Below are 23,694 nucleotides of genomic sequence, written 5' to 3'. Positions count from 1 at the left end.
GGAGAATCGCTTGAACCCGGGAGGCAGAGGTTACAGTGAGCTGAGATCACACCATTGCATTCCAGCCTGGGTGACAGAGCGAGACTTCGTCTAAAAAAAAAAAGAAAAACAAAAAATAGTTGAATAAATGATGCACCATCCATACAACGGAATACTGTTACAGCTGTTACTAAGGAAAAACAAGCAAAACTGGGTTTATAACATGATGCATCTCAGTTTTGTTTTGAAGAAATAATAAGTACATGTGTATTTTATGCAAATATACATATGCCCTCCAAAACAAAATTTTGTGTGTATTTGCTCATGTATAAAATATTTCTGAAAGAATATGTAATAATTTGGTAATAGCAGTTGCCTGTGGGGAAAGGAACCAGGAGTTGATGATAGAGGTGGAAGACTTAGCTGTTTCTACAAATGCTCTTTAGCATGGTTTGACTCTTACTACATGTATATATTACTTTTCCAATGGAAAACATTTATATCTTCTTACTAATTAACTGTTAAGTGTTCATGGTAAATATTTATATGTCATTTTGAGATTTTCATTTTAAATTAGTAGAAAATATATGTATACTGATAATGTGTGCTACTACTTGTAGGCTTCTCCAGCAGCTAATATATATACCACCAATGATTTACCAATTTGTGTTTCACAGAGTTACATCCATATGGGAGAATAGTCTCCAGATCACTACAATTTCTAGTTTTGCAGGAGCATGGCTTGGAGCACTTCCTATTCCACTGGATTGGGAAAGACCATGGCAGGTTGGTTTCAGTTACTTAAAGCAACAAAATTAATGTTTGTACAATGATAGTAAAACTGATGAAGCAAACTAGTATGTATATATAAATTGTTTTGTTGTTCAATTAAGTAGGGATACTAATTTTCTCAGTCACTGTAACCTACGCAGCTTCTTATTGGGGACTGTCCCAGTGCCACAGGCATCCAAGTAGGCCTGGTTTTATCTTCTAGCACTATTTTTTGCACATGTACAGATGAATAAACAGGCTTATTTTGTGATTATATATAGTGGTACCCTTTTTTTTTTTTTGTCTTTTTGTTTTTTTCCTTTTTGTGGAGAACGGGCTCTCGCTATATTGCCCAGGCACATCTCAAACTCCTGGGCTCAAGCTATCCTCCCACCTCTGCCTCCCTAAGAGCTGGGATTACAGGTGTGAGCCACAGCGCCCGGCGATTTGTTTATTTAAAAAAAAAAAAAAAAGGTTCAGGCCAGGCACGGTGGCTCATGCCTGTAATCCCAGCACTTTGGGAGGCTGAGATGGCAGATCATGAGGTCAGGAGATTGAGACCATTGTGGCTAACAAGGTGAAACCCCATCTCTACTAAAAATACAAAAACATTAGCCTGGTGAGGTCGCACACACCTGTAAGTCCCAGCTACTCGGGAGGCTGAGGCAGGAGAATCGCTTGAACCCGGGAGACGGAGGATGCAGTGAGCCGAGATTGTGCCACAGCACTCCAGCCTGGGCGTCAGAGCAAGACTCCATCTCAAAAAAAGAAAAAGACAGGTTCTCACTATCTTGCCCAGGCTGCCTCCAATGCTTGGGCCCAAATGATCCTCCTGCCTCAGCCTCCCAAGTGACTGGGACTACAACAGGTGTGTGCCTGTAGTCTCACTTGCTGTGAGCCCAGCCAGTGTAGGAATTTTTTAAAATTAGGCTAATACTTACAGAAATGTCCTATTTTCAACTTTGATTTTTACTGCCCTTGTGGTCTTAGATTCATATTTTCTGAACTTGATGGGTGGTCAAATTGAATGTTCATCTTGAAATTTTTAGAAGCAGATAGCAAGGTATTTATGAAGCAGCAGCCTATGTTATCAAGAAAGCTCACAGACATCAGATTGTTCCTCTCCTATCACAATAAGTTAAAGCTGATATGCTAGGTAAAGCACTGTGAGATAAGTGCTCTTTTTATATCCATTTTACAGATGAGGAAACTGACACCTAGAGGGTATGTAACATTCTCAAGGTCACTAAATTTACGGTGATGACTGTATCTTAATATTAATGACTTTGTAGTATGCAATTATATACTTATTTAACAAATTCAATATTATTTAGATTATTGCCAATATTTTACAATGGTAAACACTGCTGTGATAAAGTCTTTGAATCAGTAGCTTCATGAATTTTTCTAATTATTTTCTTAAGGTAATAACTCCTCAAAAGAATTATGGCATGAAAAAATAGATGTGCTTTCTTTTTCCAACATGAAGAGAATTTTTTTCTGATCACAAAGATATATTTATTTAGAAAATTTAAGCAATATTAGTTACTTTCCTCGCCAACCACCCAGAGGAAAACTCCATTTGCTTTTGGTGATAATTTTTGCAGCTGTCTCTCTCCATGTATGTAACCATAATATTCCTGTTCTTTTTAATCTTTTTTCCCCTCAGCAGTATATTATGGAGCTCATTCTATGTCAGTGAAAACTTACATATATGTAATATTTCATTATTTGTGTAAAATATTATACCAGTTTTTTTATTAAAGAATGTTTAGGTCATTTCCCATTTCACTATTAGTAATATTTTATTACCAAATACAGTTGTTGTCATACTTAAACATACATCTTTGCATATTTGTCCAATTTTCTCTGTAGGGTAAAGTCCTAGGTAATGAATTGCTGAATTAAGTCTTTTTGTCAAATGTGGGATCCAGACTCTGTGCCTTGAACATAACTGCCTACTTTTAGGTCCATTCTTTGTGCTTTCAGTTAGATTTTGTGTCTCCCCGAAAGTCAAATTGTTCTTTCATGTTTAGTAATTCTGTTGGGTTTGCCCTTCCCTGTTTTAACTCTTCATACACTGTGTTAGAGAAATCCTTGGAGGTTTGGGGTGTGTAGCGTCACCAATACCCATCCCAAGTTTTTAGTGCTAGTGAAGTTTTCCTTTATATTTCTTTGGCCATCTCAGTGATCACTGGGAGATAGGGATTCATCTGTGCTTAAGTTGACATCTTATAGAAGTCATTCATACTTAATGCCATTCAACAGAGTGGCAGTGATTTCTAAATTGGAGGACAATCAAAATCATTGAAAAGCATACGCAGAAAATTGTTTTAAACTGTGCAGATTCATTACTTTCAAGTAATGCAATTAAATCTCAATACAAAGTATTGATAAATAAAGCACTGTGGGACATCAGCTTTAAAGAGTTGGAAAGGTAATATATAACCAATGTATCATTTTGTATATAGATGGAATATTTTATAGTGTAAAAGTTTGATATATTGCACGTAATTTAAGTTTTTTGTTTACGAGACAGTGAAGTAGAAACTGAATTAAGGGGAATATATGTGCTTTATAAAATATGTGTTTGTTTGCTTAGAAAATATATATCTTAATTATTTACAATTCAATTATCCATTCTGAGATTGTTCAGGCTTTTAGCTGATGACTCATTTTTCTACCTCAGTGCTTGTTAACAATAAGGGTGAACTGGATCCAAATTGATGGTATTACTTTTTAAATTAATGTAAAGTTTCCATTTGAATTACTGACTTTTAAGATTTTCTAGCTAACTGAAAATCTAATTTAATTTTAAATCTAATTTAAATACATGGCAAGTGCTGGTTTCCATTAAGAGTGTTTCATTCAGCTAGAATATTACTGGCCATGTAATTATCTTTACCATTGGGTTGTTTTTAGAGTATTCCAAGTTAATGACCCATGTAGTCACTGTAATCCTTTTAAATTATGAAATGTATTGTTGAGGGAATGACAGAATTGATGTATAATTAAAAATCTTTTATTCATATAGCACTTATCTGCCCCTTGCCCTTTTTGCAGTTATTTACTAAAGAAATGAGGTTTTTTTTTTCACTTTTTATTTTCATCAAATAAGGTTTTTTGTTATTGTTATTTTTTAATAATTCTAACTACACAGAACAGAATCTCCTAGAGAAGCAGTAAATCAGATAAGGGAATATGGCATTTCCTAAAAATGGAGAGTTTGCTAGAGCAAAATTTCATGAGAAAACAGTACAGTATACACTTTATTATCTTAAATAGAACATGTATTAAGAAGAGATTCTTGTTCTGTGTTCCTCATGGCCCAATACAGATTTGATCTGTTTGTGGTAAAGCAAGCTTTTCTGGATTGTGTTCTGGTATTATTTACATTCCAGTCAGAGAAACAGGAATATCTGGTTAAGCTATTATACCTTTAAAATCACACACATGCACACAATCATACACATGCACACAAACACAAAAACCCGACAAAATCTATTCCATGTTTTAATGCAGTTTTCTTTACTTTGAACTCAAATCATTGTATAACATTCCTGAGGCCAAGCATAAGATTATAATGATGTGGATTCTGTAATGAGCTATTTCAAGCATATTTTTATGTTTAAAATAATTTTTTCATTAAATGACTGGAAAGGCCCACTGAAAATATGTGATCTCAATGAAAAACTTTTTAAACTTAATATAAATCTTAAGTGATTTTAAGTAATGGCAAGTGATGAAAGATTAGGCGTCTTTATAGTGGGGGAAGCCTTTCTTTTGCAGAAGACAGCAAGGGAATGTGGTTAAAGAGCATATGGTAGGGTAGCTACCCATTATACTGTTGGTCATCTTTGTTGTTGTTTTAATATTTGAAAGTCATCTTACTTCTCTTCGTTAATTATTTGCCTTAAAATCTCAGCAAGAAAACAAATATTTGAATTACCATAATCCAGATAGCCTTTTTCACTTCTAGAGAAAGCTTATAGTTACTGACAAAATAAATATTTAGGCACAGAAAACCTTATAACTTGATTATCTGCTGTAACTAAATAGCTAATCAAGTATTTGTTGTTGTTACTGGATGCAAAGCATATGTTCAGTGTAAGTAAATGTAACAGATACTTAAATACACCCAGGACTGGAACTTAATTAATAATAATTTAGATTTGAACTGTGATTTAGATTTAATATGCTGTAAGTATTTCATAGAACATGTAGTTGAGAGGTTTTCATCTGGAAAATGTCTTATCAAAATATGCCTAGTATTTCATGTTATAAAAAATTACTGGAAGGTTAAGAAAGGTTGGTTATTCTGAGCACAGGAAATTGACCATGAGGTTTTAAAACTCACATGTTTTACTAATGGGTAGGCAGATAACATGATGATTAGGAGTTCTGGCATCAGATTACTGGGTTCAATCCTGGCTCTGTCACTTGCTAGTGAGGATGAAATAATAAAATCCTTCTAAAATACTTAGTACCTGACAGGTGGTTATTGCTTAATTAATGTTACAGGCATTTGTGACCTAGAAAGAAATAGTTTCATGACTATATTTTTAGCCTTCCAAAAAAATGCAAATTCCGTTGAGTTCTCATATATTAGAGACTATGTTAATTGTCTCAGTTTGTTTATTTTTTCTGCCCAGCAGTCTTTCAGTTGGTAGAGTGGACTGTTAATTTATCTATTTCTCTGGTATTTAGTTATACCGATTTAGGGTATTTGGATTTCACATAATTTTCAATCCTGTCTGACATTTCAGATGACAGGAGAAAGAAAACATAGCATTTGTAGATCTCTCCATGTATCCTGCATGGGGCTTGGCACTGTCATATGAATAACTTAATCCTGACAACCGTAGTGCAAGGTAGGTTTCATTCCCATTTTATACACTAGCAAGTCAAAGTGAGAGGGGAGGAGTACACATCTTGCTTAGCATTACTCAGCGGGGAAGAGGAAGACTTAAGATTCACATGACAGCCCCAATGCACCTTGATTCTTTTCATTGCTGGAGATTAAAACATAGCTATTCTTTTTAAAAAATGGTCATAGCTTAGGTCCCTTTGGAATAGCTTAAGTAGTTATTATATTGCATTTCTTTCCCCACATTATTTCCATTAAGTGCCTTGACCACTCTGGTGGTATCTGTATTTTAGGCCATAATTTATTTGTAGGATAATATTTAAAGCTAATATGCAATGCTTTTGTCCCTAACAAATCCACACATACCTTTAATCTATGGCCCTTCAGTGCTACAATCTTTAAAAAGATTTGAACCAAATAAGCCTCTTCTAGGATACTTATTTCTTAAAAAGGTAAAAAGCAAAATTGATACAAAGTATTTTAAATAACTGAATTTGGAGTTTTGAAGTTTAGACACCTGAGATTGTCTTTGAAACAATTTAAAATTGTTTTAAAATATTTGTACTTACTCCCATCAGACACCAGATAAATGAGTCATTGTTGTATTTAAAAATCTTTGGGTTTTCTTTTTTTTTTTTTCCAGTTTTACCAGGTTAAAAACTTAATACTTGTGAAATATGTGTATTCATTTCCTGAAGTCACAGATGCCACAGATAATTATAAGTTGAAACTAGAAATCATAGGATTATAACTACATGGATTACTCCAAAATGCTGGAGGGAGATTAAAACTAAGATTATGGATTTGATTGATTGAAGAGCTGCATGTCTTGATGTTAACTGGTATTTCCATTACCAAAAGGATTATACTGTGTTTTAGACCAAAATAAAATATTCACTTATATGAATATGGTTTATATGTTTCAAGCATGAGAAAAATGTGTTAACACTTAACTGGCATGAAATAATTTTGGATTTAAAAGGTGTGTTCATTGTAGGGTAATGATGTTGATAATGCTCTGCTTATAGGACTTCCACATGAGAGAGAATAATGCTGGCCAAGTTAACTCATTTGCCTGAGTTGTGACCAGGACCTTTTAGTGTCATTTTGACAAGAATTCCAGACCAGAAACTATACACTCTTCCACAAATAACTGTTACTAAAATAGTATTCTTAGTCACAGGAGTGTATACATGGATCAGTGCAGTTTTTAACTAAAGAAATGTATCCCAATGAGTAGGTTCATTTGTGCATATATTCCCGTATCAGACAATAGCATTTACTTTGGGAATATCTGGAAAAACATACTGTTCAAGGCCAATTTTGGAGAATATAAATGATTATTTATAACCAGTAGGTCAGCAGGCTTTGGATGAACTCTCTCAGTCATGCAAATGCAAATTTGTGATAAGCACAATCAACAAAACAAACAGACTGAAAAGTAGCTCATGAGATTGAGAATGCGCTGCCTGGGTTTTATTTTCCTTTTTATCTGGAGAGAGAGAGACAGTAATCATAATGATTGTGAGTTGTTCTAAATGTCTCTAGGTGTTCTGACTTGCAGATAGGTCAGTTTTTCTATATTATCTGTGACAGAGTAAATCTCCCCCAAAATTATAAGTAACTTTTTTTTATTTGGAACACATATTTATTTTATTTTTATTTAGGAACACATATTTTTAAGAATTTATATTAAAATGTACCCAAAATTAAATAATCTAATCTTGGTTTGCACCTTTAACTGCTGGGTTAAGGTAGGGGCTCAATAAATAGTTTTGAACGAGTGGAGTAATTCATATGAGGCTTTAAAAATTAACACAAATGCCTACAAATGACTAGTTTAAAACCACTATTTGTACTTATTTTGCTGCTTAAAATTTATGAAAAATGACAGCTAGCAGCAGGGAATCATTTCTCCTTTTGAGGTGAGGCTACAGATGGCTAACATAATGCCAGTATGTTGTACAGCTCTTGAGTTTGCTCTTGTAACAGACATTCCATGTGAAGAACAGCATGTATTAAAGATGATTGCTTTGCAAGGGTAAGGGAATAGTTCCTACCACACAGTATAACATTACTCATGAACTATTTGTTCTAAACTGCCCGTTCTACTTACTACGGTTATTACAGTTCTACTTATTACTTCGTCTGTGACCGAAGAAATACTTAGTGTTAATGTAAGTTTAATTTTTTCAAGTTACAACATGTAATACACAGAATACCGGTACATGGTACTTTATAGCTTTTATGACCAATTTTAAGAGATTACTTCAGCCCTGCATTTTAAGTATAGTAGGTACTTCTGTCCCTGGTTTGTAGATTGGGAAACTGAGGCTCATATGTTAAAATGAGCTGGTCAAGGTCACTTAACATCTGATGTACCACTAGATTTTTTTTCTTATTGGTAATTGAGTTGTAATATATTTGATTATACAGCATAGGTTGTTTCTTCTATTTACTGGCTAAAAAAAATTTAAATTTATAAAAAACTTGATTGTCATTTTGATGGCAAACACATGTGAATGACTTCCTTTACATGAATGTGTTTGTTCTAAGTTTTCTATTTTCTTTAAACAAAGTAAGATAACTATATAAAGCCATCCCAGATTACCATAATTTGGAGAAATATTTATAGCGATGCAGCTGAATTATCTGTTTAATAGATACCATTTAAAAAAAATTCTATTTGTGGCACGAAGAATTTTGAATAGAAACATTTCTGTATGTGAGATAAGGAAATAGTTTTAAAGGAAAATGTTAGGATCTAATTATGAAAATACATGATTAAGCTAGGATTGACAAGTGAATTCTGTTGCCATAGTGTAGTTTTAAAATTTTTATAAAAATCAGAAGAAATTTAGTAGGAAATTGCTTGAGGAATAGTTCTTAGTGGACAGCCTCCCTCCTTCTGTTGTTCCCTATTTTGATCTTAAAAAATCATGAAAACTGCCCTTAAAGAAATTCTTTTAAAAAATGACAGTGTTAAAATTAAGAAATGCTTATTTCAGGAAAGCCAAGCAGATACTCCTTTAAGTACAAAGCCTGACCCATCATTAACAGTCCTCAAAGCCAGTCCAACATTTTAATTTGCTGATGGCATGGACTTCTTGATTTACATAACATGAATAGCCAAGTGTTCCAAGCCATAACCCTTCATTAGACAAAACTTTTTAACCAACATTTCATTTTTGGCATTCTGTTGGAGGTGAGGTTTGGCAGCTGTTTAAAGAATGTGTGTGGTGGTATGTATGTGTTTGAGAATAAAGAGCCATACTGAAATTACAAAATGATTAAAATATAATTTAGTAACCCAAATTGGAATCTAGCTCGGATTCATGAGGGATTACTATTCTCCCTATAAGAGTAAGCTTTTTTTAAGAGTATAGGGACTCATACTTTGCCAATGATTAGTAGACTCTCAGCCTAAAGAAACAAAGGAAAGAGTATTATCCCAAATGTTTACATAGGACAGTAAATGAAAACTACTAAGGTAAAAAGTTCAGTGCTTTCCGTAGATAGTAAACTATGCATGGTGTTTTATTTGTAACCCCATGCGTTAGGAAGGGACACTGTTAAAGTAACAATCATTTAAAAGCAACAACCAACAAACTGGTATTTAATTTGGTATTTTAAATAGTTAAAAATCAAATGGAAACAGTGTCTAAAGTAACTAAGATAATTCATAACAAAACCCATGAATCCAAACTCTACTTATTGTAAATAGAATTCACCATGAGCTAACCTAAAATGTGCCTGTGGAGATAAAACAAGGGTGTAAGCAAAGTATTATATAAGATTTCAGGTACAGCCCCTAAATTTATTTTTAAGAACTTTAGAACTAATTTTCTATATGCAAAAAGTGATTAACTACAAATTTCTTGTAAGTTGATTCATACATGGCCTTATTTGAGGCAATGTATTTGTATTCACTAGCAAAATTTATGTCAATAAAATATTTTTGAAGCATTTTATTTCCCACATATTTCACTAGTTTGAAATAGTCATTTCAATGATTAGTCCGAATTTCTATTGAAACCTAAGCTTTTAATGAAGACATGCTTCTGAAAATAAGGCAATTTTTCTATAGGCTGCTTATGGATAGAAAACAAATCTTTGGTTTTTAGTTAAAGTGGCAGGAAGGATTTTTGCAAAAAGAAATACTAAAGAACCAAAGCAATTAAAAAGCTCTTGATAAGCAATGGAGAACTCCAAACCCCATCAAGGTCAGTAGAGTACTTAAGGCACCTCAAGTTCAGATGAGATAGTCATTTTTGCTTAGAGTTCTGATAATCTATATACATGATTTTTACCATCTTGAGAATGTGAAACTGAAAAGGTAATGTCCAACAATGATTATTAAGAATAAGAAAGAAGAGAATCCTAAGAGTTGATAAATGGGAGAGATGTTGGAGATCTCTCTTCTACCTCCCATATTTATAATGAGGAAACGAACGCTCAGTCAAGAAACAGGTGACACCAGTTTGTGTTGACAAATTCCTAATCCACTTCTGTTACAGCAGGACAAATTCTAGACTTTAACTTTGAATGGCTAGTAAACCAAGTGTGAAGGGTTTCAGAGATGAATTTGACCCCCTCTCCCCAAAAAATCCTCATAAATCCCCAAAGGCAAGTTGGAAATGTATAATAGTTTACTGTTGTAATTCTTTTATACCATGTGTTGGACAACTTAGCTAATATGTTAATTGATTTATACAATTCGTTTCAATTTTATCTAAAAATAGCAGACCAAAATTAAATAAGAAAGTTACATAAGATTCCATTTGAGCATACATAAGGCCATGATACTTAATGTGAACCACCATTTCTTGGAAGAAAGAAGACATCCAAATGTCCGATTCTGAGAGAAAGTTCCTGACGAGTCATCCAGTAGACTCTCTCCACTCTTCAATGGGAAGGTGATGCTTATATTTTTAAAAATCTCTACAAAGCTCACATACAACAAGACAGTACATCCTAGATTTGTGACTGATATGAGCATTTAAGGCTGTCATTTTCAAGTATAAAAGTTTAGTGTTCCATTACCCAATCTGTGCGATAGACATAGCTGTAAGCTCAAGTCATGTGAATTAACAGAAATCCACCAAAGACATTTAAAAAATCATAACTTAGGCAACAGCAAGTTTAAATGTAAGAAAGGCTAGAAAAAAATGTATAGATGAGATTGTTTCTCTAAACTGCTAGGTTGTTCACAATGAAGCTTTGTCTAACACCATTATCTTATGCTTGGCATTTTCAATAAGGCAGATCCACAGCAGACCAAACAAGGAAGCTGAATTAGGTAATAGAACTAGCAATTAAGATGGTTCACCTCTAACACAGTTCTATGGCCTGTTCCCCCAGAAAAAGATTAGAAGTGGCTCCAGTGTACCAAATAAGCTTCACAGAAAAACATGGAAACTTTTCTCCAACTTTTTTTTTTTAAGCAGAGCCTTTCACTTAGGGACTAACACATGCACTGCTTGTAGATGAAATAAATTAACATTAATTACCTCACTTAAGCAGAGTGAGGCTGGAGAAAATGGGTCTCTGGAAGCTGGTATTGTGTTTAACTTACATTCCAGGTGTGTATATAAGTTGTCATTCTATAACTTCTGCTGTGGTTCCAACATCTATATCTCAAAGGTGGAAGCAGCTGCTCTGTTATAATTTTCATGTAACATGCTTGGATTCTAGGTCTTTCCTCCTTAACACAAAGTTTCTTGTGGTTTGGTCAGCATACACACTTCTCATTTCATTTGATGTACACAGCCAATGTGGGAATTTAAAAAAAAAAATTACCAACTAGTTCAGAGAGCTAAATTGAGTCCAGCATTATGGCAAAGTCTGACCCAAAATTTTAATTTGTAATTTTAGCATGTGTCTCATGCACTTTGGGGAGCATCAAACTAAATCTACAATTGCCAGAAGCCTTGTTACAGTTTAATGCACATTAACTAAAATGTGTACATTTTTAGTGTTCATGGTAAATGCAATTATGACCTTATTACACTTTTGGCATTCTTTAAGAAAGCACATTAAGCTTTAATATAGAAATATTTAGGTTACACTTGTGCTCAAGTAATAATAAAACATTTGTTCTTTTTTGATCTCATACATTCTCTCCTCAGGTATGGCCCATCTCCTGTACGCTTGGAGCGACCTTTGGCTATGTGGCTGGCCTTGTTATTTCACCACTCTGGATATACTGGAATAGAAAGCAACTTACATACAAGAACAATTAACTGGAGCAAAGGGAGATATTTCCTTGTGCAGATTCTGTAAGGGCTGTGCAGAAATGTGTATGGTCAAAGCCAAGGCAGTTCCATTTACAGCACTGTTTTTTATGTAGTTACAATATGATGTGATTGTAGCTTTTTAAACTATGAAACCCCTGAGAGATTGTACCTTCTAGTTGAAATAAAGTATTTATAATAGATTGTGGCTTCAGCTGCTGTTTACTGCTTCTTAGACCTTTAAGGAACATTCTTAATAAACTTTATAGAATTCTAAGGACAGGTTTTGTTTTCTTTCAAGTTTGGAACTGCTTCATTAGCTATAAAAGGTCTGGGTAGCATTTCATATGCTTTCTGAGAGAAATGGACAGTTTCCTTGGCCACTGAAGATGTTTCTCACGTAATTAAACAACAGTTTATACATCTTGATCCTATTCTTTTTTTTACAGTGTGTTTCTTTGGAGTTAAAATGGCTATGATAGCCTCATCAAAAACAGTCTTCAATCCCTTCTGGGTTAAAGCTGAACATTCCACATAGCAGCATGCTCCTATCTGGGAGGGAGAAAAAAAAATCACAAATATATAAAATCATGTTTATATAATTGGCATGATATAAATACATCATTATAAAGAAAATACAAAATACAGCTATGCAAAAAGAATATATTCATCATCTATGTTCATAATCCCCCAGAGGGGATTTTAAAATACTAGTATATGTCCTTCCAGACTTTTTCTATTAAAAATTATTTCATTCATCACTTATTTACTGGGTATCTACTATATGCCTAGCACTGTTTAGGTCCTGGGGATATGTCAATGAACAAAAGAGCAGAGTCCCTGCTGTGTGGCGCCAACATGTGCTGACATCTGGGTGAGAGGCATGCCAGAGGGAAGACAGCAGATGGTGGCAAATGCTGTGGGGAAAGCAGAGTGAGGGAGGCGGAGAGTGCTGAGGACAGTGGTAGTGGTGGTCGAGGGAAGCTTCTCAATGGGGAAGTTTGAGCAGTGAGGGATATCTAGGGGAAGAGCTCCAGGCAGGTAGATCCTGATGCAGAAGCATGCCTGGAGAAGTCAAGGAACAGTATCACACTAAGGAAGTGATATTTGAGCAGAGACCTGAAAAGAGTGAAAGAATGAATGATGGCTATAGGGAAGAACATTCCAAGCAGAGGGAGCAGCAAAAATACAGAGGTTCTCAAGTAGAACTTGGAACAGCAAGGAGACCAGCAGGCCTGGGGAACAATGAGTAAGGCAGAGAGGGAATAGGGACTTGTAGGCCACAGTGTGGACTCTGGCCTTTAGTCTGAGCTGGGGATCCACTGGTTTTCTGAGCAGAGCAGTGACATGATTGGGCTTACATTTTTAAGACTTACCTGGCTGCTGTGTTGAGAACAGATGATCATGGGGCATAGACAGAAGCAGAAAGGTGAGTGGAAGCTATTCCAGTAAAGCAGGCCAGAGATGGAGGAGGCCTGGATCAGGTGACAGAGGAAAAGGTAGAAAAAAGTGTCTGGATTCTGGATATGTTCTGAAGGTATGTTGTGCTGAAGAGCTAGACATGGTATGTGAGAAAGAGCAAGGTCAAGTATGACTTCAGGGCTTTTTTTTTTTTTTTTTTTGAGACAGAGTTTCACTCTTGTTGCCCAGGCTGGAGTGCAATGGCAAGATCTTGGCTCACTGCAACCTCCGCCTCCTGGGTTCAAGCGATTCTCCTGCCTCAGCCTCCCAAGTAGCTGGGATTACAGGCATGCACCACCACACCCGGCTAATTTTGTATTTTTAGTAGAGATGGGGTTTCTCCATGTTGGTCAGGCTGGTCTCAAACTCCTGACCTAAGTTATCCGCCGCCTTGGCCTCCCAAAGTTTTGGGATTACAGGTGTGAGCCACCGCGTCCAGCTGAAGGCTTTTGACCTGAGTAACTGGTCAAAAGGGAGGACAGGCTTGGAGGGTAAAATTAGGAATCATATTTTAGACATGTTAATTTTGAGATACTCAACTGCCTAGATGGACTTGTTGAGTAAACAGCTGAATAACCAAATTGAGAATTTAGGAAAGAGGTCCAGGCTGGAGATGGAAATCTAGGAATGTATGGTTGCAGACTGTTCAAGCCGCACCACAACTGACAGAAGATCATTTAGGCCTAGGAAGTGTGGCTGTAGAAGAAGCCACATCCATGAAGCTCAGTGCTCATCCGTGGGGCCCTCCAACCAGGGACCAAGGAGATGAAGAGATGGAGCAGAGGCCAATGAGAGGGGAGAAAAACCAAGAGAGGACAAGTGAAGAAAGTTTCAAGAAGGATGCAACTGTGCCAAATGCTGATGGGTCTAGAAACGGGATCATTCTGTTTTGCAACTACTTTATTCCCTTTAACTACATAATAAATGTGAACAGATACTTTAGTGTGAAGTTTACTAGATGCAGGGAATTTTTGCCATTATAAACAAGTCAGCATTTTTGTAGCTATCTCTTTAAGCACATCCCTAATAATTTATTAAATATTATAAATGGACAAAGTATAATTGTATATATTTATGAGGTACAAGGCAATGTTTTCTTTTTTTTTTTTTTTTTTGAGACAAGAGTTTCGCTCTTGTTACCCAGGCTGGAGTGCAATGGCGTGATCTTGGCTCACCGCAACCTCTGCCTCCTGGGTTCAGGCAATTCTCCTGCCTCAGCCTCCTGAGTAGCTGGGATTACAGGCACGCGCCACCATGCCCAGCTCATTTTTTGTATTTTTAGTAGAGACAGGGTTTCACCATGTTGACCAGGATGGTCTTGATCTCTTGACCTTGTGATCCACCCACCTCGGCCTCCCAAAGTGCTGGGATTACAGGTGTGAGCCCCCTTGCCCGGCGTCAAGGCAATGTTTTCTATATACATACGCACACAAGTGAAATGATTAAATCAACCTAATTAACATATCTATCACCTCAAATATTTATCATTTTGTGTGGTGAGAACATTTAAAATTTATTTTTTTAGCAATTTTGAAATATGCAGTCCCCCATTATTTTTTTTCTTTTCTTTTTCTTTTTTTTTTCTTCTTGAGACAGGATCTCACTCTGTCATCCAGGCTGGAGTGCAATGACACTATCTTGGCTCACTGCAAACTCCACCTCCTCGGCTCAAGTGATCCTCTTGCCATGATGACCAGCTAATTTTTTTTTTTTTGATAGAGTAGAGATGGGGTTTCGCCATGTTGCCCAGGCTGGTCTTCCTGGGCTCAAATGATCCTCCCACCTTGGCCTTGCAATGCTGGGATTACAGGTGGAGCCACTATACCCAGCACCACCATTATTAACTGTAGTTACCATGCTATGCAGTATATCTCAAGAATATATTCATCCTGTCTAACTAAACACTGTACCCTTTGACCAACATCCTAATGATTTGCTTAGGATAAATTCTTACACATGGAATTTCTTGATCAAAACTGTCCATGATTTTAAGGATTTTGTATATTGTCAAGATTGTTTTGATTCAATGACCGATAGTACAACAGAGTGTCCGATTTACTACACCCTTGGAACAGGGGGTATTATAATTAATTTCTCATTTTTTTGCCAATTTTATAGGTGCAAATTGAGCTTATATTTGACTACTAATAAGCTTGAACATATTTCCTATCTTCAATGGCAATCTGTACTTTGGGGTGAATTTTTCATTGTTAGTCCATTTTTCTATTGGGATCTGTGTCTTCTGATTAATTCATATGCAAGGGGTTCCTGTATACTAAGGATGTTAACCCATTTTTCTGTCATCCATCTCAGGTTATATGACTTTTCATTTTATTTCTGCCATCTGATGTGGTATTAAGTTTTCATGCAGTTAAATCATTAATTATATTCATTTATGACTTTTATCTTTATGACATTTAGAAATTCCTTCTCTCCCCAAGATTACAAAATTGAATGCATGGCATTTCTGAAGTGATTTGTTAGTAAAGCCATTTATCTTTTGCTTTAGGAAAAACTGTCCTCCAGAAAGTTTACTTGCTTTCTTTTGCTTCCTGATAGTACATTTTAAAAGACCATATATAGTTTCTGTTTGTTTCCACAAAAGTCATATTGCAATCACAACATTTAAAAAACAATCCAATAATGTTAAGGCCAAATGGGAAAAAAGGGCAAAAAGTAAACCTAGTGTTGGGGCAAGAAGGAAGATAAGCTACCACTGTCATAGGTATTTTTAGACTTTTAGTACTTTCTATCCTTTTTTCATAAAAAGATTGGAGAAGTTTCAATACATTTCTTTTCAAACCTAGTCATCATTTTTTGGTTTTAACCACAAATTTAAACTGCCATCCTATGTGGCTCCACTACCTCACTCAGTGAGTCAAGACACCTGATTTGGCACGCTGCACATGGTTAAGTAATGAAGAAGGGCTGAAAGTAGTGACATGTATTTCTGATGCTTTCTTCTATATGTGACTTTTTAGGAAAATACCGTTGGCAATGTAGCACAGGTGTAAGAGCCTATGCCCTGGAGTCAGGCTTTGGATTGAAACCCAACTCTGCCATTTACTACCCGCAGGGTCTTGGGCTAATTATCTGACATCTCCAAGCCTCCACTCTCTCTTGTGTATAACGGGGGAAACAGACCTACCTCACTGAGTTCATGCAAGGATTAAATGAGATAATGCATGTAAAGCACTCAGCACAGTGCCTGGCATACAATAAATGCACAATAAATGTTAGCTTCTATTGCTATCTTAGCTTCTTTTACATTCATGCTTAAATTCTCTAAGTGTTCCATTACCTCTTTTGCTAGTTTCTGTCCTTGTTCCACACATATAGGTTTTTCTTTCATATCATTCAGTCTTGCTAAAGTTTTGGGGTCATCTCGGAGATCAATCTAATTAAGAAAGGGCAATAATGTCCCATAATATTACAAATCTTTAAAGAAAAATGAAAGCATGTAATCCCACTTAATCCCCACATACTAAAAAAAGATTAAACAAAAGAACTTAATTTTTAAAAACCAGGAATACAATTGCTTTCTTTTGGTACAATTTTTTCCAAAAATATGATAGAACTCATTAACTAGCAGCCAACATTAAACACTTATACCATTTGCTCAACCTTGGGACCGTTTGTCTGAGAGCAACCCTTAATATAGGCAAACAGCTTATTCTAAAATGCGGAAAATCAAATCGGACATACCTGAGTTCCTATTAATAAAAAGGGTACATTTGGCGCGTATTCCTTAAGTTCCGGTACCCACTCCTCTTTCACATTTTGAAATGAGGCTGGATTTACCACCGAGAAGCATATAAGGAAGACGTCGGTCATTGGGTAAGATAAAGGCCTCAGACGGTCATAGTCTTCCTAAAGAACGAAAAAAGGTCTCATTATGTGTTTACATTTCTATAGTTTACTAATAATACGTACATTAGATTACATGGTCAAAGATGCAAATTCAGGAGTACTCCACTAGTGGAATGTACGGCACTCTACATAAAATCAGATAACTCTGTTTTTGTTCTTCTTCCTTGTGAAGTTCTGAACACGCGCGAGGTAAAAAAAAAATGACAATATTGTAACGATGACAATGAAAACTTCAGAAAAATACATTGTGATCATTAATGCTGTCACTAAAAACATTTTTAACTAAAACGTTTGCACAAAGAATTGAATATAGCTAGATGTTACCTAAGTATTATAATTTATAACAACTAATACACACTGAATATTATGTGTCAGGCACTAGTCTATATGCTTTCTCATGGATTACTTACTTAATCCTTGTAACAACAATAGGACACAAGTACCCTTAATCTTGACTTTCATTTGAGTAAACTGAAGCACAGAAGTTAAATTACTTGTATAAGGATGTACAGCCAGTAAGTTAAGAAGCTGAGATTCGAATCCTGGCAGTTTTTACTCCAGAATCTATACTCTTAATCACTATACAGTTTCACTGAGACCGTCAAGCTTTGCTTTCCTTGTTTCTATAGTTTTAGTAATTGTGTGTGTGTATAAAAATTTAGAGAGAAACATATATAGTAAACCCACCAAAATCCTCCTTTACTCTCCAATTTCCATTCCCTCTACCTAATATTTTCATGTTGATTCTTCCAGTTCTTTTTCTGTGCATGAACATACCAGTCACTGTACATACTCCTACCTCTGTCCATACAGTGAAATCATGCAGTACTTGTTGTTCTGCACGTTCTTTGTCTTGGACATCTTTCTAAATCAGAATATGTTAGACTCCCATATCATCTTACACTGTTGCTTCAAGTCCACAGAGCAGCTATACTCCTGATGGTTATTTCAGTCTATCACAAAAGGCAGTGAGTATCCTTTTTTGCATAGACTATTTTATGTGACACAAAATTCTACTTATTTACATTCTCGAGAGTGAACAGAGTCCGGATTCCATTTTTGGCATAGCTAGACTCTCATCTGGTTTCAAAGAAACTTTATTTTTAGCCTGGGCCACCTCCCCTCTTAAACGACTCACTTCACTACAGAACTACACAAATGTGGAACTAAGGGAATATTAAAAACATCATCTTCCACTTGGAGTTTCAGCAGTCGTATTTCCCTCATGGAACAATTTTCCTTTCATGCAATTTTCTGACATTTTTCTTAATATAATTTTCAACTCAAGCACGCTTGACTCAAACGCTTGACCGGTGGGTAACCCTTCTGTTTTTCTGTGATGCCTTTGAAGGGCACACCTATAATCTGCAGCTGTGGGCATTAAAAGCTTTCTCAGGTGTTGGCTATCACAGGACACAAGGGGAAATGCCACCCTCAATCTTCAGCCACTTTTATTTTTTAAAGTGGAAGCCACTAAATGGCTTTAACTAAAGTAGTGCTGTGGTGTTAAGAAATTCGTAATGAAGAAATCAAGTAGGGTGGTTATGAAACACGTCACACCCGGACAGTTACTAGAGGAAGACTACTCTTGGAAACATACGTCTTTAAAATCAGCTTGTGTTAAACAGTACAATCGGGTGCCTTATATGTACATTCTGTGCCCTACTGCCTGTTTCAAACTGCAAGTCCATAAAAGAAAAAAAAAGAAACAGTATTTCATCTTAGCATCCCACCCAGCAACTCCACACTTCTGAGCCAACCTGCAGTTGGCATGGCCGGGAAATGGGGTGTTCTCATTAAAAAGCACTCCTCATCCATATTTAGATTTCCAATTTTCACAGAAATAGGAATGGGGATCTATCCCACAGGATTATCAGGAATAAATGAAATAATGTAACTAAAGCACTCCACATAGCACCTGGCACATCAAAGAACTCTCTCAATGCTTAAACATAAATCCTTTATCCCCTGGGAAACCGATTCTCTTACCCTGCAAATCCATGCAGGGTCCCATGAGTCCCACACTCACCCCAGCTTTGCAGCTCCCTCCAGCCACAGCGAAGAAACTCCTTTAGTAAGAAATAAAATTTTCTACAACTGGCATCAAAACACACAAAACTCAGGTATCTTGAGACAATACAATTTTCAGATGAATAACAGAGAATGATATATTATTACTGCTAATTAGTCACTTAGCCTTAAGACATTTAAAATGCAACAAAGATTTATATTTAAGAAAGCCAAATGAGAGATTTTCATGGAAATTTTACTTTTCAAGCAAGTTTACCTCCTCAGGGAAACAGAAGTGTGTGCTCTTTCTCTAGTGGGAGATGACAAGAAATAAAAACTAATTGAATGCTATGTTCTCTAGAGATGCTTAACAGTATTAATCCAAATATTTTACAGAAGGTAAATATATTGTACAGATTCCTTTCATAACCACAGTGAATCCTGACTTTCCTTTGGGAGAGACATGTGGGCACAAAGGAGGGCAATTAGACCAATCATTTCTAGATATTTCTTAAATTGCAGATTTTGTTTGAATAACTAAAATGTGAAGAACTGGGGTTATTAAAAAAAAACACGTTATGTTTAGACCTTCTTGAAAAGAAATGTTACTTCTTAAGTCTGAACTATCTAAAATGAACTCCTTCTGCCTGTCATCTCTAGCTAAATAACTGGCAGTTAGTGGCCAGGTGCAGTGGTTCACGCCTGTAATTCCAGCACTTTGGGAGGCTGAGGCGGGTGGATCACCTGAGGTCAGGAGTTCAAGACCAGCATAGCCAATATGGCGAAACCCTGTCTCTACTGAAAATACAAAATTAGCTGGGCATGGTGGCACGTGCCTGTAATCCCAGCTATTCGGGAGGCTAAGGCAGGAGACTCACTTGAACCCAGGAGGTGGAGGTTGCAGTGAGTAGAGATTGTGCCACTATACTCCAGCCTGGGCGACAGAGCCAGACTTTGTCTCCAAAAAAACAAAATTGGCAGTTAGTACAAGAATGAGACCTTTCTGCTTCTATCCAGCTGAGTAATTAGAAGTCTAATAATAGCAAATTTGGAAAATAAATTATCCCCTGTGCATACTGTACCCTGCACTATCTAAAATGGTTTCTATCTACCACATAGTATCCTGAGTGAATTTAATATGAAATGTGGGATTTGGGAGTGAATGAGTCGAAGCGTGCAGAAGCTTTCATCTCAAGCCATGTATTTTAAATTTGAGAACACAAAGTCAAATGTAGAGCAACTGCCCTTACTTTTAAAAGATCAACTTATCAAAGTCAGAACTTACCATCAACTCTCCAGTGTCCTCCTAATTAACAAACCAATTATATTTTAGTTCTAATTTTAAAATGTAGGTATTTAAACATTTCAGCATGGTAACTAGAACATTCTCAGGAGTAGAGAAAAGTGTATTAAAGACAATTGTTCAACATCAAAACAATGAAAGAACTGGTGAGTTCAGTCAACATGGCTGTTGGAGTCTGCAGGACAGACTCTTTAGCTTCTTACCACTTGGCTAAGTACCAGAAGTATCAAGTTTTTAAAGTGTGTTCTGGTGGCTTAGTGATTAGGCTCTCCCTTATTGAAGAGTCCGTGATAAGTGATAATGACAACCTTAACCTTTAAAAATACCACACACGGCCAGGTGCGGTGGCTCACACCTGTAATCTCAGCACTTTGGGAGCCGAGGTGGGCAGATTGCTTGAGTCCAGGAGTTCAAGACCAGCCTTGCCAATGTGGTGAAACCCTGTCTCTACTAAAAATACAAAAATTAGCTGGGCATGATGGCATGTGCCTGTAGTCCCAGCCACTCAGAAGGCTGAAGTGGGAGGATCTGCAGGTGAAGAGGTTGAGCCTGCAGTGAGCCATGAACATGCCTGGGTGACAGAGTGAGACCCTGTCTCAAAAAAAAAAAAAAAAAAAAGAAAAAAAAAAGAAATTATACACCACCATCTGACAAAAATCTGCAATAAAAAACTGAAGAAACGTGCTCTGAGAGGAAACAAAAGATCTTCTGATGCCACAGAGAAATGTAGCCAGTGGCCATCAGCTGGAGATCCCTTTGTGTGCAGCTCAGCCAGGAGTGCCCATGAGCCCCTCTGCACTGTTCTTTGTCCCCTTCATGGGGACCTGGGTGTTCCCTCCTACCTTAGTGGTCTCTGTTTAAAAACACATGTTTTTAGGATATGTATGTCTATTTTTAAATACATATCTAAAACACACTTTCAATAAAACCACTCACATTGGACAATTTACCCTGTGCCATGCTTTGTTAGCTGGTAGGCTACCATGTGTTATTTAAAAGCAATCAGCAAAGTTATAAAGACCATAGCCCTCTGGAGCTCGCCGAATTCAAGCAAGTTGGAAATTCAAGATATAAACATATAAAAAGACAGTCATATACAACACTGGGAGGGACAAAAGTATAAGCTGGAGCAGAGAAATACAGAAATGCTCAATTTAAGAAACATTACTAAACACTGCTACATGCTCAGAACAGTGCTAACTGCAATAAATAAAGGAGGGAAGGATGAGATTCAGATAACATCTATTTGTAAAACACCTTGTAAACATTTACAAAGCTCTCTCATTAAGTATCTGTAAGTTAAAAATAAGGTAAGGCCCTCAAATGAGCAGTAGTACCCGCAGGGTGCCTGTGCAGCCCTCAAGCGCCTTGCAGGTCCCAAAGCCCAGCCTCAAAGAGGAAACTGCAGGCGGGTGTGGGAACATGCATAGGGTTAGCACGCAAGAGGAACAATTCTGATAGGCGAGGAGATACACACAAATGCATAATGACTTTCGCTCTTAGGAAGTTCACAGTAAGGTAGACGAGATGTATGTGAATGTGATATTTCGAGTTAGAATGTGGTAAATATAAAAAGTAGTAATGAGGGGACACTAAGAAAAGACTTCTCAGAAGAGGCACTCGAGTTGGTCCGTATAGAGTGGAGAGAACTTAAACGTGGCCAACGTGCTAGCAGTGTGGCTTTGGTCCAGTCCCTTATTCCTTAAGGCCTTAGTTTCTCTGTCTGTAAAATGGGAGACTGTCAGTGACAAATGCTTTGAAGACCATAAAACCTATAGGAATATATTACAATCCCAAATAATGCAGGATAGCACTTTGATGTAGGAAATAATCATTTACCAAAACTAGAGTTTTCCTCTGTAACAACCTAGGATGAGAAACCACCTAGAATGAGGGGTAACGGATAAGCCCCAGTCTTCCAAAATCTAAAACAGCTTCTGACTACTTGAAGAGAGGTATGAAACGTAGGACAACTAAGTAAGAATATCCCTGAAAAGTGGCGGCTTTGTGATACATGCGGTAGCAACTCTCTGTCACTCCCAAGGCACAGGGTAGTAATCTTCATCCACAACATCTGTTTCTAGTGAGAAGCCCAAACAGGCATCAGGCGTGGTTCTCCAAACCCTCCACCCTACAATGGGTGCCACACGGAAGCCCAGGGGACACGTGTCATGAAGCCAGCTTCTGAGAATCAAAGCTGTTTTGTCGTCATCTAACTTCTCTGTCACAATGTCTGGCGATGCTTGGCCACAGCAGTCCACGAAACCTCATTTCTGTTGTGCAGTCATTTTGTCACTTTTGAGTTTGTTTTATATTTAACTTTGTGAAATGAAAGCGTCGGTTTTTACCTCCTTAAAAATAACTGTTTTTCAAGGAAGCTGGGTTGGGTCCCTTTTGAAAACATTTTGGTAAGTTTGGTTCAAAACTCACCACTGATGAGTTTACTGAATTTGCCTACCACCTCCTACTACCTCCCAACACTCTTGGACTAAAGAAAATTTGGGAAAGAAAAAGTTTCTTTTAGGTGCTATAAATTCCTAAGAGGTCACTGTTTTTCAAAAACTTTGCAAACGTGGTGTTTTCTTTTTTCATTTTCAGTTCAGTTGTGAAATGATATTTATATGTCACTGGCCTGATTAGCACTTAGTAAAAGAATTCTTGAAATTAAAGGTTTAGCTTCTTACTTTTAGCTACTGTCATCGTGATATATTTTGCTTTATAAGAAGTCAGCCTCCTAATTATTTACCAATTATTTAGGAGCTAGGGAACCAGAACTTGGGCTTCTTTTCCATTGCTACTTTCCTTCTGGCCACCTGACTGATCGTGACTCCTGTTTAGGTTAGCTGGAGGATAAGGAGAGAAAATTTACATCTGGCGGAGCAGAAAGAAACCAGCTAGAAGACTGGCCTTGTCATTGTCTCACTGTTGTGATGAACTGGCACTTCCTATCTCTAAAAGCAGGGCACTGAACTAGGAGATCGCCACGTCACATGATGAAAAACGCTCAAACTAACACTCTTTATCCTTGTGAGCAGCCCTAGTGGCAGATTTAATGTGGGAGGAGGTTCACACTACTGCATAAAAATCAAGTTTTAGGATTCCATTTTATCTAAGCTGACCACCACACGGCAGAGGATCAAGACTTAGCTAAATATGGCCCTCAGGCAAGCTTCATTTCCCCATCTGTGAAGGGAGAGTAA

General features: G+C 36.7%; 2 protein-coding genes across 5 annotated transcripts in view; one reads left to right on the top strand and one right to left on the bottom strand.

Moving 5' to 3' along the window:
- Positions 1–12,053, top strand: part of PIGF (phosphatidylinositol glycan anchor biosynthesis class F) — a 33,443-nt gene extending 21,390 nt beyond the window's left edge. Inside the window, exons 5-7 of one of the 2 annotated variants that reach the window (XM_012473753.3) lie at positions 657–765; positions 5,517–5,621; positions 11,746–12,053. In XM_012473753.3, the coding sequence (XP_012329176.2) occupies positions 657–765; positions 5,517–5,591 (184 nt within the window). In that variant the 3' untranslated portion in view covers positions 5,592–5,621; positions 11,746–12,053. The remainder of the gene's footprint in view (positions 1–656; positions 766–5,516; positions 5,622–11,745) is intronic. The other variant, XM_012473752.3, reaches the window with a different exon arrangement.
- Positions 10,244–23,694, bottom strand: part of RHOQ (ras homolog family member Q) — a 40,584-nt gene continuing 27,133 nt past the window's right edge. The window contains exons 3-5 of one of the 3 annotated variants that reach the window (XM_012473755.3): positions 17,017–17,181; positions 16,613–16,708; positions 10,244–12,402 (exon numbers count right to left, since the gene is read on the bottom strand). In XM_012473755.3, coding sequence (XP_012329178.1) covers positions 12,247–12,402; positions 16,613–16,708; positions 17,017–17,181 — 417 coding nt within the window. In that variant the 3' untranslated portion in view covers positions 10,244–12,246. The other 2 variants (XM_012473754.3, XM_012473757.3) reach the window with 2 other exon arrangements.

The sequence above is a fragment of the Aotus nancymaae genome, unplaced genomic scaffold, assembly GCF_030222135.1.
Source record: "Aotus nancymaae isolate 86718 unplaced genomic scaffold, 86718_ANA_hifiasm-v0.15.2.pri h1tg000057l, whole genome shotgun sequence".
Lineage (NCBI taxonomy): Eukaryota > Metazoa > Chordata > Mammalia > Primates > Aotidae > Aotus > Aotus nancymaae.
This window is presented reverse-complemented; position numbering and strand designations above follow the sequence as displayed.